General features: G+C 43.7%; 1 protein-coding gene across 5 annotated transcripts in view; it reads left to right on the top strand.

Moving 5' to 3' along the window:
* PDZD2 (PDZ domain containing 2) overlaps positions 1–16,355 on the top strand; it is an 877,375-nt gene that overhangs the window by 712,531 nt on the left and 148,489 nt on the right. For 4 of the 5 annotated variants that reach the window (XM_069220426.1, XM_069220410.1, XM_069220441.1 and 1 more), the window contains exons 15-18: positions 2,222–2,325; positions 9,138–9,309; positions 12,924–13,735; positions 14,918–15,062. In XM_069220426.1, the coding sequence (XP_069076527.1) occupies positions 2,222–2,325; positions 9,138–9,309; positions 12,924–13,735; positions 14,918–15,062 (1,233 nt within the window). The remainder of the gene's footprint in view (positions 1–2,221; positions 2,326–9,137; positions 9,310–12,923; positions 13,736–14,917; positions 15,063–16,355) is intronic. The other variant, XM_069220418.1, reaches the window with a different exon arrangement.

Here is a 16,355-nt window from a genome sequence, read left to right as displayed (position 1 = left end):
GCATGCAGGTCGCAGTAACCTGACAATTTCAGAAACTCTAGACCCCTTGGCGCTAGTGGTCATGGGCTGATGTGGTCACAAGATTCTTATTGTTTGGTCTGTCAACAGAGAGCTGCCACTCAGCCATGGTATGTGCATTGACTTGTGAGAAACTCTTTTTCATCTGGTCAGACCAGCCTTACTTGAACCATTAATTTAATTCTAGTAACCGCATTTGTTAATGTCTTGTTCCCCAACCCCCCCCACCGGCTATCACAGCATTCATAGGCTTTACAGGTAGCCTTCTGATAAGTGGCCACATGACGTGTGAACTATGCATAGATTTAGGTGGTCCATGTCAATAAGGGCTACCTTTTAGACTGCGCAGCCCGAGACCCACCAGCCATGGCCTGCTTCTGTATTTCCATTAACCGCTTTACCATGCTCAATGTTGCAAGGCCACTTAAAAACAAGTGATCATCATGAGTTTTTGAGGACCCCAAACCTATTAGCAGAGCACATTGGATCTTGCCACTGAACTTTTGCCCTAGAACATGGTGAGGTTACGTAAAAAAAAAAAACGTGTTTCAGCATCACAAACCTGGCCAAAGAGATAAAGTAACAGGATCCGATTGGCTACTATTAATGCGTGTAAAATCCTGTAAGAAGCAGATGAGGCTTCCACTTCCAAATACTTTCCGTAGCAGATTACTATAGATCCTCCTCCAGCTGGACCAGTAAGAATAACTCAAAGCCCAACAGTCATTGACATTTTTACTGGTATTCTCTTTTTCAGATCATTAAAATAATAATTAGAGCCTCAAAATCTCTTTCCCACATTACCCGACAAGTCAGCCTTTTAATTTGGCTAAGGATTGTGCAACTTAAGGAGCTCAAAGTCAGTGATAGCTGTATAATTGCTGTCCACGTCTTGTGCAATAGTACTGGTAGAAGAAAAAACAGAGTTCCACATAGACAAGTAAGCCCTTACGGTTCCATAACTGTATTCCTCCTTGTGAGATGCATAGCCACGTGGTGCACATAAGTGCTGAGTCTTTATATCTCGACACAACCTCCACTATGGTATCAGACCTAGACTCTGTGCCGTTGTGCTGGACTCCTTGCATAGGCTGCTGTGATTTAACTGCTATATATGCTTCTATTTTCTGTTGATCAACGTTATGTCAACTACTTGGGACTTATACAATCTGTTTCCACCAAACTGTATACCAGAATGTGAGTTTGAGATGCTGTAGGACACATTCCCACTGATGGCTGACATTATAACCAACAGCGGTGCATCAGAAGATGCCCTTTTGGGAATGGGCTGTATTGACTGTTGTAAGTCAATTGCAAGAGAATGTTTCTCCTAGAGAGGGAAGTACTTGAGAGAGGGTTGTACTTTAGGAAAGCCTTCACAAAAGCTCACTCTGAAGATAATGGATTTTGTATCTCGGGCATGAGAGATGGTGTGCAGTGGTCTTTCTTTTTAAATGCCCTAATTCAGAGAATTGGAGAAAAGACTCATGAATAGAAAAGAAATGGTGGATATGCCAGACCTACGTTGCTGGTTGATTATTACTTTTTGATACTAAAGTTGCAGTATCCATTCAATGAGAGGCGTTGTTGGCTCGATGTGATGGCTCCTTGATTAGTTAGTTGACGCTACTTTTCTCAAAGTTTGACAAGAATGATGATTTTGTGTATATTCCTACATTCATCTTGATGTTACTCCAAATGTTCGTATGAAACTGGGTTGTATTGTCACAATGTGATTGTTATTTATATATAGCAGAGTCACATTGGTGGTAGGGTAGACACGACAGTGAAAAATGACCCACTCAGGTTTTCTAAGGTCAGAGTCAAAGCAAATGGTCTATAGTGTCTTCAGCATTCCTCCTGAAGCATAGCTGCAGAGGCAGTTCACAATTCACTATTTTGGGTCAATTTTGATTCACTCCTCTTACGTGTAGCTGGGATTCCTAAGAACAGTTTTTTCTGTTCTTTTAGTATGCCACGGCAGAACAGATCATATTACAAGCTGGCCAGGCTTCTCTTATTGTGAAGTTATTCTGTGATTATTTTGATAAGGTTTTTCCTTTTTGTTTGATGTGCAAAATAGTATGATTGCTGCATTCCAACATAGAAATACAACTTGCTAAATAAATGCAAGACGTCTTATGGCCAAAATGTATTATTTTTTTATTTTTTATTAAACTCTATTGTGGTCTTTTGTTCGCAGGTAGCCTATCCAAAAGCCCGTCCCCTACAGTGAGGCCCAGACAAGGTGATGGGTCTTCGCCCCTCAGCTGGACAATGAAGCGCTTCCTGGAACCAGCAAGTCGGGTAAGTTCACGGTGTAGTGCGGACTACACTTTTCTTTCAAGAAACAAAAGTGTGTTGCTTGTATTTGGAGTTCATTTGTTTCCACAATGTCAGACCGCCAGGTCATGTTTACTTATCTTTGAGGGTGGAACTGTCATCTGTTGCTTAGTCCACGGTAATGGTTTTCATTTAAGGATGAAAGGGGTGGATCTCGTCACTTCACTGAGCGAGCTCAGCAACAGAAGGGAAAACAAAATCCGGTATCAGAAGAAAGCTTAGGAAGTGAAATGAAAATCAGAACACAGAATATAGGCAAAGCCGCCCTTCCGGTACAAAAATAAAAAATACCTTCATATGTGAGTTTAGGACATTGGAATGTTCGGAGCTGCTTGGAAAACAACTGAGTGCTAGCAGACTAGGAACGTTTCCAAAGGAAACGTCACTAACAACGCAGTCAATGCAACGCAATGTATTTACCACGCTGCCATTACCCCGCATGAGCGGTTAGCGTGCATGCCTTTACTACACATATGCGTTGTGAAGGCAGAGAGTGCTCTAGCTGTCTGGGGCAGAACAGGAAGGAGGAGAGAAAGGTAAGTGGGGACGGATTGAGGGGGGGAGGTTGGGTTAGTTTTTAGGACGGGGGGTCAGGGTAGTTTATAGGACAGGGTGAAGTAGGCTTTAGGGTTGAGGGCAGGGGGATCAAGGTACTTTTTAGGACTCGGTGGGGTAGGTTTTAGGCTTAAGTGTGGGGGCCGGGATAGTTTTTAGGACAGGGTGAAGTAGGTTTTAGGGTTCAGGGCGGGGTAGTTTTTAGGACAGGACGAGGTAGATTTTAGGGTTCAGGGTGGGGGCGTTGGGGTAGTTTTTAGATAAGGGCAGGGTAGATTTTAGGGTTCAGGGAGGGGGTCTGAGTAGTTATTAGGACAGGGAAGGATTACATTTAAGGTTCAGGGTTGGGGCAGGGCGTTAGGGTAGTTTATACGACAGGGTGGGTTATGTTTTAGGGTTCAGGGCGGGGCAAGGTGGTCAGAGTAGTTTTTAGGACAGGGCAGGGTGGGGGGTCATCAGGGTAGTTTTTAGAACAGGGCTGGGTATGTATTAGGGTTCAGGGTGGGGTGTTTGGGGTAGTTTTTAGGACAGGGTGGGAAAGTTTCAGGGTTCAGGGTTGGGAGGTTAGGGTAGTTATTAGGACAGGGCTGGAAAGGTTTCAGGGGCAGGGGGGCAGGGTAGTTTTTAGGACAGGCCGGGCAGGTTTTAGGTTTCAGGGCAGGGACGATGGGATCGGGGTAGTTTTTAGGACAGGGTGGGGTAGGTTTTAGGGTTTAGGTCTGGGGATCGGGGTAGTTTTTAGGACAGTGTGGGGTGGGGTTGCGCTAGTTTTTAGGACAGGGCAGGTAGGTTTTAGAGATCAGGGTGGGGGTGGGGGATTGGGGTACATTTTAGGACAGGATGGGGTTACTTTTAGGGCTCAGTGCGGGTTGGGGTAGTTTTTAGGACGGGGCATGGCAGTTTTAAGGGCTAGGATGGGGTGGGTTACAGAGTATGGTATCAGATGTAAGGGGTCAGACCAGGGGGACAATTTACCACGCGTGTTCCTTTACTAAACATGCTTTTACAACAACATTTGTGGTAAAGGCATGCATGGTAAAGACGCGGTCGTTGTTGGACCGCGTTCTTGAGGCATGCATGGTTCAGGCATGTGTGATTCCATCATAAAACCTGTTTCCACAGATTTCTGCCTTTAACTTTACAATGCAATTAAACTAGTGAAGCCGAGATTTTATTTGGGCCACAAGAGAGGAGGCTTCCATCACATAATGCTACTATTCTGTACCTATTTATAAACGTTGCGTTACAATATATTGAGATTTTCAATATTGTTCTAAATTAATATCATACCCAAAATATATACCCGTTACTGTGTTGTAAGGGAATTATATTTTTATTATGCTTAACTCATCCATATAAAAATGGGAAGAACTCTAATTATATACTTATCATATAAAGTAGTGATCAGTCTATGTGGTGGATATGACATGAGCACTCTGCCACCTTTACTGGCAAATGCCACTATTTTGTTATGTTTTGAATTGTAATCATAACCAGGTCCATCTTGAAACATAGGCAAGATAGATATTCAGCAGGTTCGCCCCTAGCTAGGAATCACAACCACAGTTAGACATGTTAGATTTTTGGATTAAATTTGTTCCAAGTTAACGCAGTGGTACCTTTGAGGCTTTAAGAGAGCATGTAGATATCTCCACACACAATCCCATATCAAATGTAATCCACATCTACATGAAATTGAATCCCCTGTCAGAGCTTTTTAGTGGTCCATCTCAGGCTACTTGCTGCCATATTCCACCACAACTAAATGCATTCCTTGGCCTATGAGGTCGGAAGTTCCAAGGGACCAAAAATGTCCTCTTGTTTAGGCCATTACTTGAGGGATTCACCCAGGCCCTACATCCTTGGGGTCCAGAAGAATCGTTGAGCTCCATCATTCTTTTTTGAATGGCCTTCCTGACTGCAACTCTGATGCTTTTTGATTTACACTGTTAGCTATGTACCCGTCTGCTGGCAGAGCCTTTTGCTTTAGTTTTCAGCCTGGTATCAGCATTGAACACTTGCAGCTTTACTGAGAAACATGCACACTATGTGAAGGCAAAACCAGTTGCACAAGTCTTTAAATATCACCACGTTTCCTCTGTCATTAAAACTTCCAATTTCATGGTGGTACTGTGCATTCGTGTCTCACAGTTGTCCTGTTTGTATGTTAATGTGGGCAGGAACCTGCCCAAATCTGATGTTCTCTTACTTCGCATTCCACGGTAACCAAAGTGCCATTCAGGGGCCATTAGCGAAGCACGTGCCTGGAGCTGTTTCTTCCTTGCTCAGCCTATACATATCACAATCTAGACCAAATGAAGGTGTCAGACCAACTACAAAAGTGCCTATTGGATATGTGTCAACTGTGGTTTTAGGGATGTAAGTATGAGGGTGTAAGGATTAGCAGGTATTACTTGTTAGAAATTGGGTTGTTGGTTGGCTGGGGTTTGAACCCTGGTCAAGCGGCAACCACAGTCCTAGTAAGGGTAAGTGTAAGGTAACCGTAAATTAACCTGTTCTCACCCTCTGGTAGCTTGGCACAGAGCAGTCAGGCTTAACATAGAGGCAGTGTGTAAGGTATTTATGCAACACTTCATACTGTAAAACAGTGAAAACACCACAAAAAGGATCCCGCACCAGGTTAGCAAAAAAAAGGGTAGATTTTAATAAAACAAGACCAACATCAAAAAACCCATTAAGTAGAACTGGAGTTATGATTTTTTACAGAATAAACTGTAAAATAATGCTTAGAAGCAAGAAGCGCCAACTGGGGATAGCTGGTCGCACTGGACCGGGACAAAGTCAAACGTTCAGGCTGACCGTGATGGAGCGCAGGCTGGCTACAGGAATGCCAGCTGAACCAAAGTACCCTAAAACTTGATTGTGAAGGCGTGCATGAGTTTGAATCAAAGATGCGTCGCACAGCCAAGGCGATGCATCTGTTCCAAGATGTGGTGAGGCTGCTCTGCGAGATCCTTATGCATCAACATGGAGGGTCCTGTTCATGGGGCTTTGTGATGCAAACTCTGGTGTCGAGGATGCGCAGCTCAGTTGAGACAATGTGTTGGTTCTGACTAATGCAGTAGCAGCGATGCGGAGGTTTGGCAATGCTATTGAGTCTGCTGTCTATGAAGGATGCAAGGTGCTTGTGCCGGGTAAAATTATGCACAATGGCAGTTCTGAATGCATTGGTCCCAAGATGCAGGGGCAATGAGAATCTTGTTGCGTCGGTTCTGACCGACGAAGTTGCAGTGATGTGTCAGTTCTGTTCCTCGCAAAGGCAGATGTGTCAGTACTACTGGACCAAACACGTTAGGCCCACTTCCGAGGTTCTAGGACATGAGTGGCAACACTTGGAAGGGCAGAGTCACAGCAGAATCCAGGTGCAAGAGCAGGGCAGGTGAAGATAAGCACAGCAAAGTGCTGTGGAGGAGGAGTCCAGCAAAGCAGCAGTCCAGCAGAGTGGCAGTCCCTCAGCAGCACAGAAGTCCTTCTTCCTGGCAGAGTGTGCACTGGTTCAAAAGTGTACTGACGTGCTGGTGTCTGAGGTCTAGTATTTTTATTTTGGTGCCCTGGTTCTGGAAGGTGGGAGAAGCTTCTAGACAGTGGCTTTGAAGTGCAAGGACAGGTCACAGCCTGTTTAGGTGTAAGTGAGGCTTTGTCCTGCCCCTTCTTCCCATCCTGCCCAGAGTGACCCATCATACCTAAGCTCCCATTCTGTGTGACTGTCTAAGAGGAATACACAGAGCCCAGCTGCCAACTACACCCAGTCCAATGTGACTAGAGTCAGGCTCCAAATGGCTAAGGCAAGAATATGCCAACTTTCTAAAAGTGGCATTGTCAGAATTGCCAATTTAAAGTCAGGCTTCACCATAAGTTAGGATTTTAAATTGTGATTCCAGAGACACCAAACATGAAGGGGTAATCTCTTCTCATTTGGAAGTTTAACTTCTAAAATGTAATAAGTCCAATGTTTTCCTATGGGAGAGCTAGGACTTGCAGTAGTGAAAAACTAATTTAAGAGTTTTTCACTGCCAGGACTTGTAAAACCTAACAATACATGTCCTAGCTTTTAGATACACTGCACCCTTCTATTTGGGCTGTCCAGGGCCTACTCTAGGAGTGATGTGTGTAAAAGGGGAAGGTTTGAACCTGGCAACAGGTTTATTTTGCCAAGTTAACATGGCATTTTAAAACTTCATAGACAGGCTCTACAATGTCAGGCCTAAGACATGTTTAAAGACCCACTAATAGCATTTAACTTACAGACCCTGGGCACATGTAGTGCACTTTACTAGAGACTTATAAATAAATGCAAAATGGCAATTATGGATACACCAATATTACCATGTTTAGAGGCAAGAGCACATGCGCTTTAGCACTGGTTAAATTCTCGTGGTCCTAAGGCCAACAAAAACGAATTCAACATAAAACTGGAGGAGGAAGGCACAGTTTGGGAATGGCACTGCAGAAAGGGCCAGGTCTAACACGGGAAGGGCATAGTGCCACAATATTAAGTTTCTCTGCTTTAAGAGTGGATACATCATTCCACCATTTGTTTGTTCCATCTTGAGTTTGTTTCTCTGAAGTACTCCCCCCACTCCCTAAAAACCTTGGTCTGTTTAACCTTTCCATTTGTATGGTCTTGAGTACCACCGCCCAAGGTTGCTTATTGGCCCTGGTCTGTTTTTCTTTGGTATCAGAGTATTAGGGCAGGATCCTTTACTGAAGGGTCTTCCCTTAATATACTGTATGAAAATCCAGCATGGATTCCAACCAGTGAACTATGAATACTGTGCTGTTTAGCTCTGAATTGTGAGCTGCTCCCTTAGTGCTTCCATATTCGTTGCCTTTACGAACAGGCTCACAGGACTTCACATCTGATTGGTTCTTACAGTTTTTAAAGGTTAAAATACAGTAACTAGAGGTCTAGATTCAGATATGCCCCATCAATCTCCGGCCTCTTCCTACATTCTTGATTTGTTAGGGTACAAATAACGTTAGGGTTCCCTGATCACCAGGAGGTGTCAGATTGCGGCCCATGTGTTGATGGTGCTGCGTGGGACAGTGTGGGTTGGTCGCATGACTGAGTTGTTCTTTGTGTCAGTTTCACAGGCTCCTGCGAGGGTGTAGCATTGAAGCTTTTGGTGCTGTATGTTGGGGTCCACTCCACTCCATGTCATCATGGATACTACCTCCAGTATTGGTCTTGTCACCTACAAATAATTACTATTGGATGAGGATGAAATCCTAACACCTAGAACTAGAAAGAGTTCGTGTATTAACATGAAAGGAGGTGGTCAGCCTCATTATTTGACCTCTTCAGGTCTGCACCTCTTGTCACAAATACCTATTTTTAGTGTTTACATGTTAACTTGAATTATTACAATCTAAATTTCAGAATGGCCTCACAATTAAAAAATACCTCTTTAAACTTCACTTCTTTTCCGGTGAGGCAGAAATCCCTCTCAAAGAATTTTGCCAGCCTCGCATTCAACCCAACATCTTCACAACTCTTGAAATTAAAATAGTCTGCAAGCTATAAAATCTCAGTAAACCAGTGCTCACAGGTGCTGTACAAATCAAACACAGATGCAGTTCAGTAATTTAATGTCATCCAAAATGTAGGGACCGCAACTAAGAGAGTGTATTAAATTTAAACAAATATGCACTTTTGAGGTCTACCAGTTTCTTTTACAACTTTTACATTTTTAATAAGTTTAAATATGCATGTTTTCTTGTTTTTGTGAATTATCAAGTAAACCTTTGTTGAGAGTTTAACCGATTTTTAACGGTACACCCAGTAGGAAATTGTGTAATGCTCACACACACACTCTCTCCCCCCCCCAATGGCGCCCAGGGAGAGTGTCAATGGGTGACGCTTTCCTCGTCACCCAGGGGAGGGTCTCGAGGCACCTTTGCTGAGCCGAGGAGGTCACCCCCATAGGAGCTGTGACCTCCTCAGCCCAGCAAAGTTCAGCTCAGGCAGCCAGGAGTCTGCGCATGTCTGCTCCTGGCTGCCTGACCTGAACATGAAGCGTGTCTGTCAGGCTGACCTTTGTCCAGCCTGACAGACACTCTTCATGGGGGGCAAAAGGTGGGGGGGCGTGGCCCCTCTGCCCTAAAGGACGGGCCGCCACTGGTAGTATGGAACTTACCTAACACTTACAGTAAGGTGCTAAGTCAACTCCACCAACCTTGTTTGTGCGCTCTCTCTCCAGCAGGAGTCCGTGAGTTCGGAATCCGAACTTTCGCAGTACTTTTCGCAAGATGTTTCGCACCAGTTGTCATTCTCAGAGACCGCGGTTACAGGTTCCAGTGACGAAGAGCAGCGGGGCCAGCAAAGCAGAAACAGCTCCATGGACGACGGGACAGCGCCACCTTGCAGTGCAGGTAAATGCCAGTAATGTTCATTCTTGCAGATCAGCTTTATACTTGCATTGCCTTTGGAAACGACATGACTATCCGTATGTGAACCATTTTCTGTTGTTGGATAACCATGATAGTCCCTAAAGTGGAAACACAATATCACAATAGAAACAGTGTGTGCAAATAAATGCCATCAATTAGGTCTGGTGGAGGCTATGTTGCTTCATTTTCTTATTTTAATTTTTATCTGTGAACAATGTTTCTTTGTTGGGAAGGTTGAACATACAGTTTTTCTTGAAATGCCTCAGTTAACCATTGTGAGGTGCTGATAAAACAGTGGTGTGTGGCTGTTGACTTCATACATAGATAACAGATCCCTTGCAACAATGATTTTCAGTGTAAATGGTCACTACACGCTGTTTTTAGGAGCTTGATTTGTTTATTTAGATATAAAACATATGCGTGTCTATAGCAATTCTATGCCTAATTACGAGTGCCCCACAGCAATCTGTCCCTGAAATTTCCATCACCGGGGTCCAGGTAATTCCACTAGTGGCCAAATGACACTTTTTGGAAATAACATGGAAATCAGTTTTAACGTGTCAATTCCTACACGATTCTCACAATTTGTAACTCCAATGGAGCCAGCCATAATCTTAAAATTGTCCCCATTCGTATTATTGGAGACACTTGTGACGAGACCATTATGGTGTGAGAAGGAAATGCACATTTTGTGGCTGCTTTTTAGGTATGCTTTAGTTGGTTGATTTTCTCATCTTCTAAATTTGCCTGTTCAGATTTCAAGTAGCATCTCTAATAATTAGTCAAACCTGCAGTATGTAGGCTTAAATATGGTTCCATTTAGAAATACAACAAATACTTTAATAGTGCCTTGTACTTCCTCTTTTTTCAGTATCATTCACGGCTTAATGATTGATTCTCAGTGTTGTGATTAAGCAAATTGGAGAAGGTTGTCTGAGTTCCAACTCAATATGTATTGATTTGAGGTTTGTTGGCTAGAGGTTCCTTTTGCTATTTCAGCATTTGGGTGGCCAGGTGCTGAGCGGGTTGAATATAATGCTTCTGAGCTGGGGCACACCATTTTATAGTGACTTTTCCTGATGCTTTCTGTCACCAGCACCCAGGTCGGTTGAGCAGTCCACAGGGATGATCTGCATCTACATTAAGGGGATACCTGTTGGTTACTATCAAAATAGCCTGTGAAGTATTGCTACTGGTTCTGGCTGAAGGTCGTTTATGAATACCCACTAACTCACATATTTGTCAGTCTGCTTCTTTGTATCTTTTTGCGACTGTACCATCTTCAGAACGTCAAGGGTCCAATTAAGCTTCAGCTTCCACCTGCCCCTCCCCAACAAGCAAGTTATGTTGAGGAACCTATTCCTATGTTTAAAATACTTATTCGACTTTTATGGAATTTACGAAGAATTCCTGGCTATCAACAAAATCATAGACACCCATGTCTACTCAAATGGATAAATAATTTACTTAGATATTCATCCTTTATTCTCTTCAAAGTGATTGTTTTTCACATGAAGACTCCCCCCTCACCGATTCCTTCATGATTTGGGGATGTGCATTTTCACTCACTCCTCTTACTGAAATCTACTCATTACTGACCTTGATAGGACAAAATCTGCAAGTGATTTCCCAGTGGAAAAGTACTAGAAATTCACTGGTCTCCAGCCCGGCAGCTGTCACGATCCCACCTTTGGGATTACGACCCGACCTACCGCCATGGTTTTCGTGCCAATGTTACTGCCACGAAAACCATGGCGGTAGGCACTATCTATGCCAAGGAATCTCTTCCCTGGCACTGATATGGGTCTCCCCCGCCCCCCTCCCAATCCCCAAACTCCTCCCCGCCCTCCCTGTCCTGCCCCCCCATATTTACACACCCACATGCGCACCCATATATATACACACATACCCATGCATATACACACACGCATACTCACATCCACCCACACATGCACACATACATACCCAAACACCACAACATACACCAACATATTTTGTCGCACACACGCATTCACAACATACACGGACACTTACATTCAGTCAGTCACGCACTCATTCAACGCGACTCACACCCGCATGCACGCATACCAAAACATACACACACCCCACACACAACTCCCCCCACACAGCACCCCCTCTCCTGTTGGAGAACCCGACTTACCTGCTGGCTGGAGACGGGATGCGGTGCTACTGTCAGCAGCGGCGCCTGCCAGCAAAACACCGCCAGGCCGTATCATTGCTCATGATATGGTCGGCGGTGTTTTGCTGGCGTGGGGGTGCTGCTGACAGCAGCGCCGCCGTCATGACCGTCTGCGGTATTCCGCCAATACCATCGATGGTCATAATACGCGTGGACGGTTGGTAGCCACGGAGACTGTATGTTGGCGCCCGTTGCCGTGGTGGTAGGCAGAAGTTACCGCCAATGTCATAATGAGGGCCATAGTACTTTATTGTTTTCTTAAGTCACAATTTTTCATGATAATACCTAGCTCAGAACATGTTTACTTTTATAGTGTGGTGTTGACCGTAAGGGTGTGTTGATGCCGAATTAAAAGATGCCTATTGTTACCCTACTCAGTGGTACTCATACTATCAACCACCAAAGGATAAAAGGCTGAGTGGGGGATTTGAACCTGCGCCCATGATGCCAAGCACAAATCACTGCAGTAAATGTTAGTCCACTGAGCCACCCGGTCTGACTTAATACTTGTAGACACAAGTTCTACAATCAGATAAAGTGCGACATTTAAAAGGACAACAATGCTAGCCCAGGTTTAATGTGGATACCTTCTAGAAAATATAAGAATACTTGTACAGAGGCACCACTTCATACGGGAAATACCCCTAAAGACCAGCCTATTTAGGAGTAACTATATGCTTTTAGCACAAACACTGAAATCGACAAAACAAGTTAAATTTAGCCTCAACACATGGATAATATCAAGGTTAAGTGGGATATAACTTTATAAATAGAAATTACTGCGGTCACCAAGGAAATGCAGCTCAGTAAATGTGGTAGTTACTTGTGTGCAGGTGGCATATGTTCCATGTTTGGTGCTGAATTAATGGGCAAATAATGAAAAACATGGAGCAATGTTTGTCTGTTTACCCCATTGCAAACCTTATCACTTCTTCACAGCACTAAATCCATTTGATGTCCTTCATACTTGCTTCTAGAGATGAGATCTATCTAATGAAGGCATTTCTCATGATCTGACAATATTTAGGGCCTGATTACAACTGTGGCGGAGGGGGTTAATCCGTCCCAAATGTGACAGATCTCCCACCCGCCGTATTACAGGTCCATTATATCCTATGGAACTCGTAATACGGTGGGCGGGATATCCGTCACATTTGGGATGGATTAACCCTCTCCGCCACAGTTTAAATCAGACCCTTAGTGTTGATCCTTAGTCTCGCTGTTAACATCAGTACTTACCAGGTTGATGTATTGATGAGCATGTTTGTTTTTTTGTGGTTGTGAAACAGACCCAAACAATGGTGTGTTGACATCTAGCTTAGTTTAGTGCCAAAGGTGTGTCTCAATTTAAGTTTTAAGAACATTTAGATAACTGTTCTTATGCATTCTTTTCCAGTGGCCAAAGAAGTTAAAGCAATAAAATCAGAAAACTTTGGATCCCTCAGCAATGGAATGTGTCCTGGCCCTATTAACAAGCACGTAACAGCCGCTCGTCAGACTAGCCTTAATGGCAGCCCCCAATCTGTCCGCAGCCCACTTCTGCGGCAGGGAAGGATTATTTCTTACGAGGGCGACTCTAGTGATGAGGATGATTTTGTAAAAGAAGAGGATCACCTCCTTCTTCAAAGAATCCCAAGAGAAACCAGGAAGAAAAGTTCAGGCGAAGAGTCCAGTGTCACCATAACATCTTCTGTCGAAGTAGAGGAGAACAGCCAGGACAACGAACCACCCAGGAATGCTTGCAGCGAGATCACTACCCCTTTATTTGGCAGCTCAGTGGAGTCGGAGGACAGCAGCATGGAGCAAATGGTGGACTCCCCCTTTTTCCCAATAAAGACCTTCGAATACTCAGGAACACCTGAGCCCTATCCCACTAATCTGACCATCACTGAGGGACAGGTTGAAGTAAAACGATCTCCAAAACTGGAACACAAGGCAGTCACAAGGGTAAAAAGCATGATGAGTGTTGAGTGCCCCAGTCTCCCAAAGCAGAAGAGTGAAGAGAGCTGTTCCTCCACCAGGCAGAGTGTGCGGACCCAAGCACACAGCAGGAAGCCGGAAGGATCTGATGACTTAGGACACAGCAGCCCAGAAATCGTTCAGGTGTCGCGCAACGAGCACGAGTCATTCGGGCTGGATTTGGAAATCAAGTCCACGCCCTTGAAAGTGCTGATAACACGATTACGAGCTGGAGGCGCAGCAGAAAGGGTATAGTGAAAACTACAATTTTTAATTTTTTGTTGTTGTGGTAAACAAACATTTAGTAACGTAAAAGTGTGTAATGGGCTGTTTGGTGCACTACTTTCTTAGTGGTACAATGATGCTGTATGTGTCATTGGGATCTAATGAATAACCTACCATGTGTGCTCAGTTGTACTTGGCAGCTCTCTCACCTGTCTTATAAAAAACTGTACAAAATCCTGTTGCCAAATAGGTGCATTTGAAGGCGTGTCTCTGATCAGTTCGGATTTTGACCGAGAACCAAATTTGATTTAATGATTCTATTGCACTGAGGTACATCCTGCAGCAAAATTTACTTTGACAGTTTCTGTAATAGCAAAATGAGGTGTAATTGCGAGAGCTGACTTGCAACTTTTTATTCCAACTTCCACTCTTGATGTGAGGCTTTCATTCAAAAATAACATTTGACTGCATTATTATATTAAAGGTAACACGCATGTCAAGAATCTGAGTGGTAATGCCCCTTATGACCAGCTACTAGGCAGTCTAAAGAGTGCATTTCTGGAGTTAGGGGCAAAAATGTTGCCTACTGAGTTATGTAGTTCTTAATTTGTTAAAACAAAAATTTAAGTTCTAGGGCCCTTCTCAGGAGGCCAATACGGCTTGCACCACCCTTTGCCCCTGCCAGGGAGGGTACATACCCAACTACTAACCCTCCCACTCCTGCAAGTGTGACATTTATATTTAAAGTTTATTGAATTCTTAAACACTGCTGTGCTCATCTCAAACTTTGACAGCGCCACCATGTGGTGAACTCTCGTTAGTGCGGGTGTTGAGAATTTAGTGCTGGTGCCAAGCCCAGAAATCCCCGTCTCAAATTGAGCACTGGTGTTATCACCGAGATGGAACTCGTACAGCAAGCTGGGAATATACATCAATAAAGAAATAAGATGTTCTCCTGAGAGTTTACAGGTTATCAAGGTCGCAATGTTGCCCTGATAAAAGATGTGTGGAAAGAGAACTCCAGCGATTGGTTATATGTGTCTGTGCATTTTAACAACAGTTTTTATGAGTTTTACTGCAGCAGAAAAGGTTTAATGATTGTTGAAAAGTGTTGTGACTTATAAACTTGTGTGACAGGATTTGCTCCAGAGGTGTGACTTTGAGGTAATTTGCTTTCTGTTTGTCACATCTATGTCTTTGGTGTAGGAATCTATGGGAAAGTTGGCGGCCGGGGATGAGATTCTGTCCATTAATGGTGTCTCGATCAGCGCAATGACATATGAGGAAACGTGTGACTTCGTAAGGAACCTACCGACCTCGGTGTCTCTGGAGGTGCAGAGATCTTTATCGGGTATGATCATTTTTTCTGCTGTAGTTTTCAGACATTTACTTAAAGCTGCCTCTGCTCACAAATTGAAATATGTTGTGCGTATAACATTTTTACATCACTTTTATCGAAATCATTTGACAGATGTGGCCAAATGAAGTCAGTAAAAAGGTGTCGCCGTCTTTTGAGATTAACTATGCAGTCGATTACATTTCTAAATTCTGTGCATCGCATGAAATAGATTGTATTGCAATATTAAAAATGGTGTACTTCGATGCAAATATTATAATAGATTCGTCTTGCCCTGCTTTCCCTTAGCAGGCCCCCTATACACCTTTGCCTGCCTCCAAAACATTCAAACTGGTCATGCCGCATTCCACCGTGCTGTCTTACCAACTTAATTTTATTATTGATAAATATTAGGTTTACTGTTATCCTATGTAATGGAGTTCAATTAATCAATATTGGAAGGATAAACATCTGAATAGGCCCTTCCAACGTTTGAGAGAGTCAGCTGCAGGCCACCTAAAGATCACTAGATATGCCCATACCAAGAGAGATTAACTCACATTTTCCGCTCTACCACTCTTCCACTGGAGCACGGTGCTCATCAACATTTAGGTTACCACAACTCCAGATGTGGCTCATGAACCATATCCCCAAGGCTGGTGGTTTCCATTCCAACCATAACATCTGCTCCCTTGCCCAATGTAATTAGCCATTAAAAAAGGTTCCTCCTAGTCGCTTGATTGATAGGTCACTGATGCACTATCCTCCCTCTTTCCCATATGCATGTTATTGCAGAGACTGGTTTTCCATTGAAGCGCTACAGTAGATGATTATAGCAGTTTGTGGTGTCCTATGAGCAGTGCTGAAGAGATGTATGCCCCCTATATAAACCTATGTTATAGATTAAAGGACGTTACCAGCGCCAACAGAATGCCTCCCAACTCCATCACGAATTCTTCAAGTGCAAATTATTAGAAGAAATTCAACTTTCATGAACCGAAACTTTACTACACATCCTCTTTTTTTTTGCATCAGCTGTACCTTTTCCTGTGGCAGTTCTTTGATGCCATTTTATGGAATCTCCAGCCAGGCTGAAAGCGAGAGCCCAGCAGTTGGCACTGTGGGACCAGCGAGTATCACCACAAAGACACGCTCCTTTACCAGCTGGACTTCATAAAATAGTTACTCGTTTTAAAAATAGTTTCTAGGCAAACAATTATTTTTACTGTTGCCAAAAACTTGTGGTTTTGGAAATCCATGAAATCTGGCATATGCCCAGGCTTTCAACCTGTAAATACATTCACCACG

The sequence above is a fragment of the Pleurodeles waltl genome, chromosome 1_1 (assembly GCF_031143425.1).
Source record: "Pleurodeles waltl isolate 20211129_DDA chromosome 1_1, aPleWal1.hap1.20221129, whole genome shotgun sequence".
In the NCBI taxonomy this organism is placed as follows: Eukaryota; Metazoa; Chordata; class Amphibia; order Caudata; family Salamandridae; genus Pleurodeles; species Pleurodeles waltl.
This window is presented reverse-complemented; position numbering and strand designations above follow the sequence as displayed.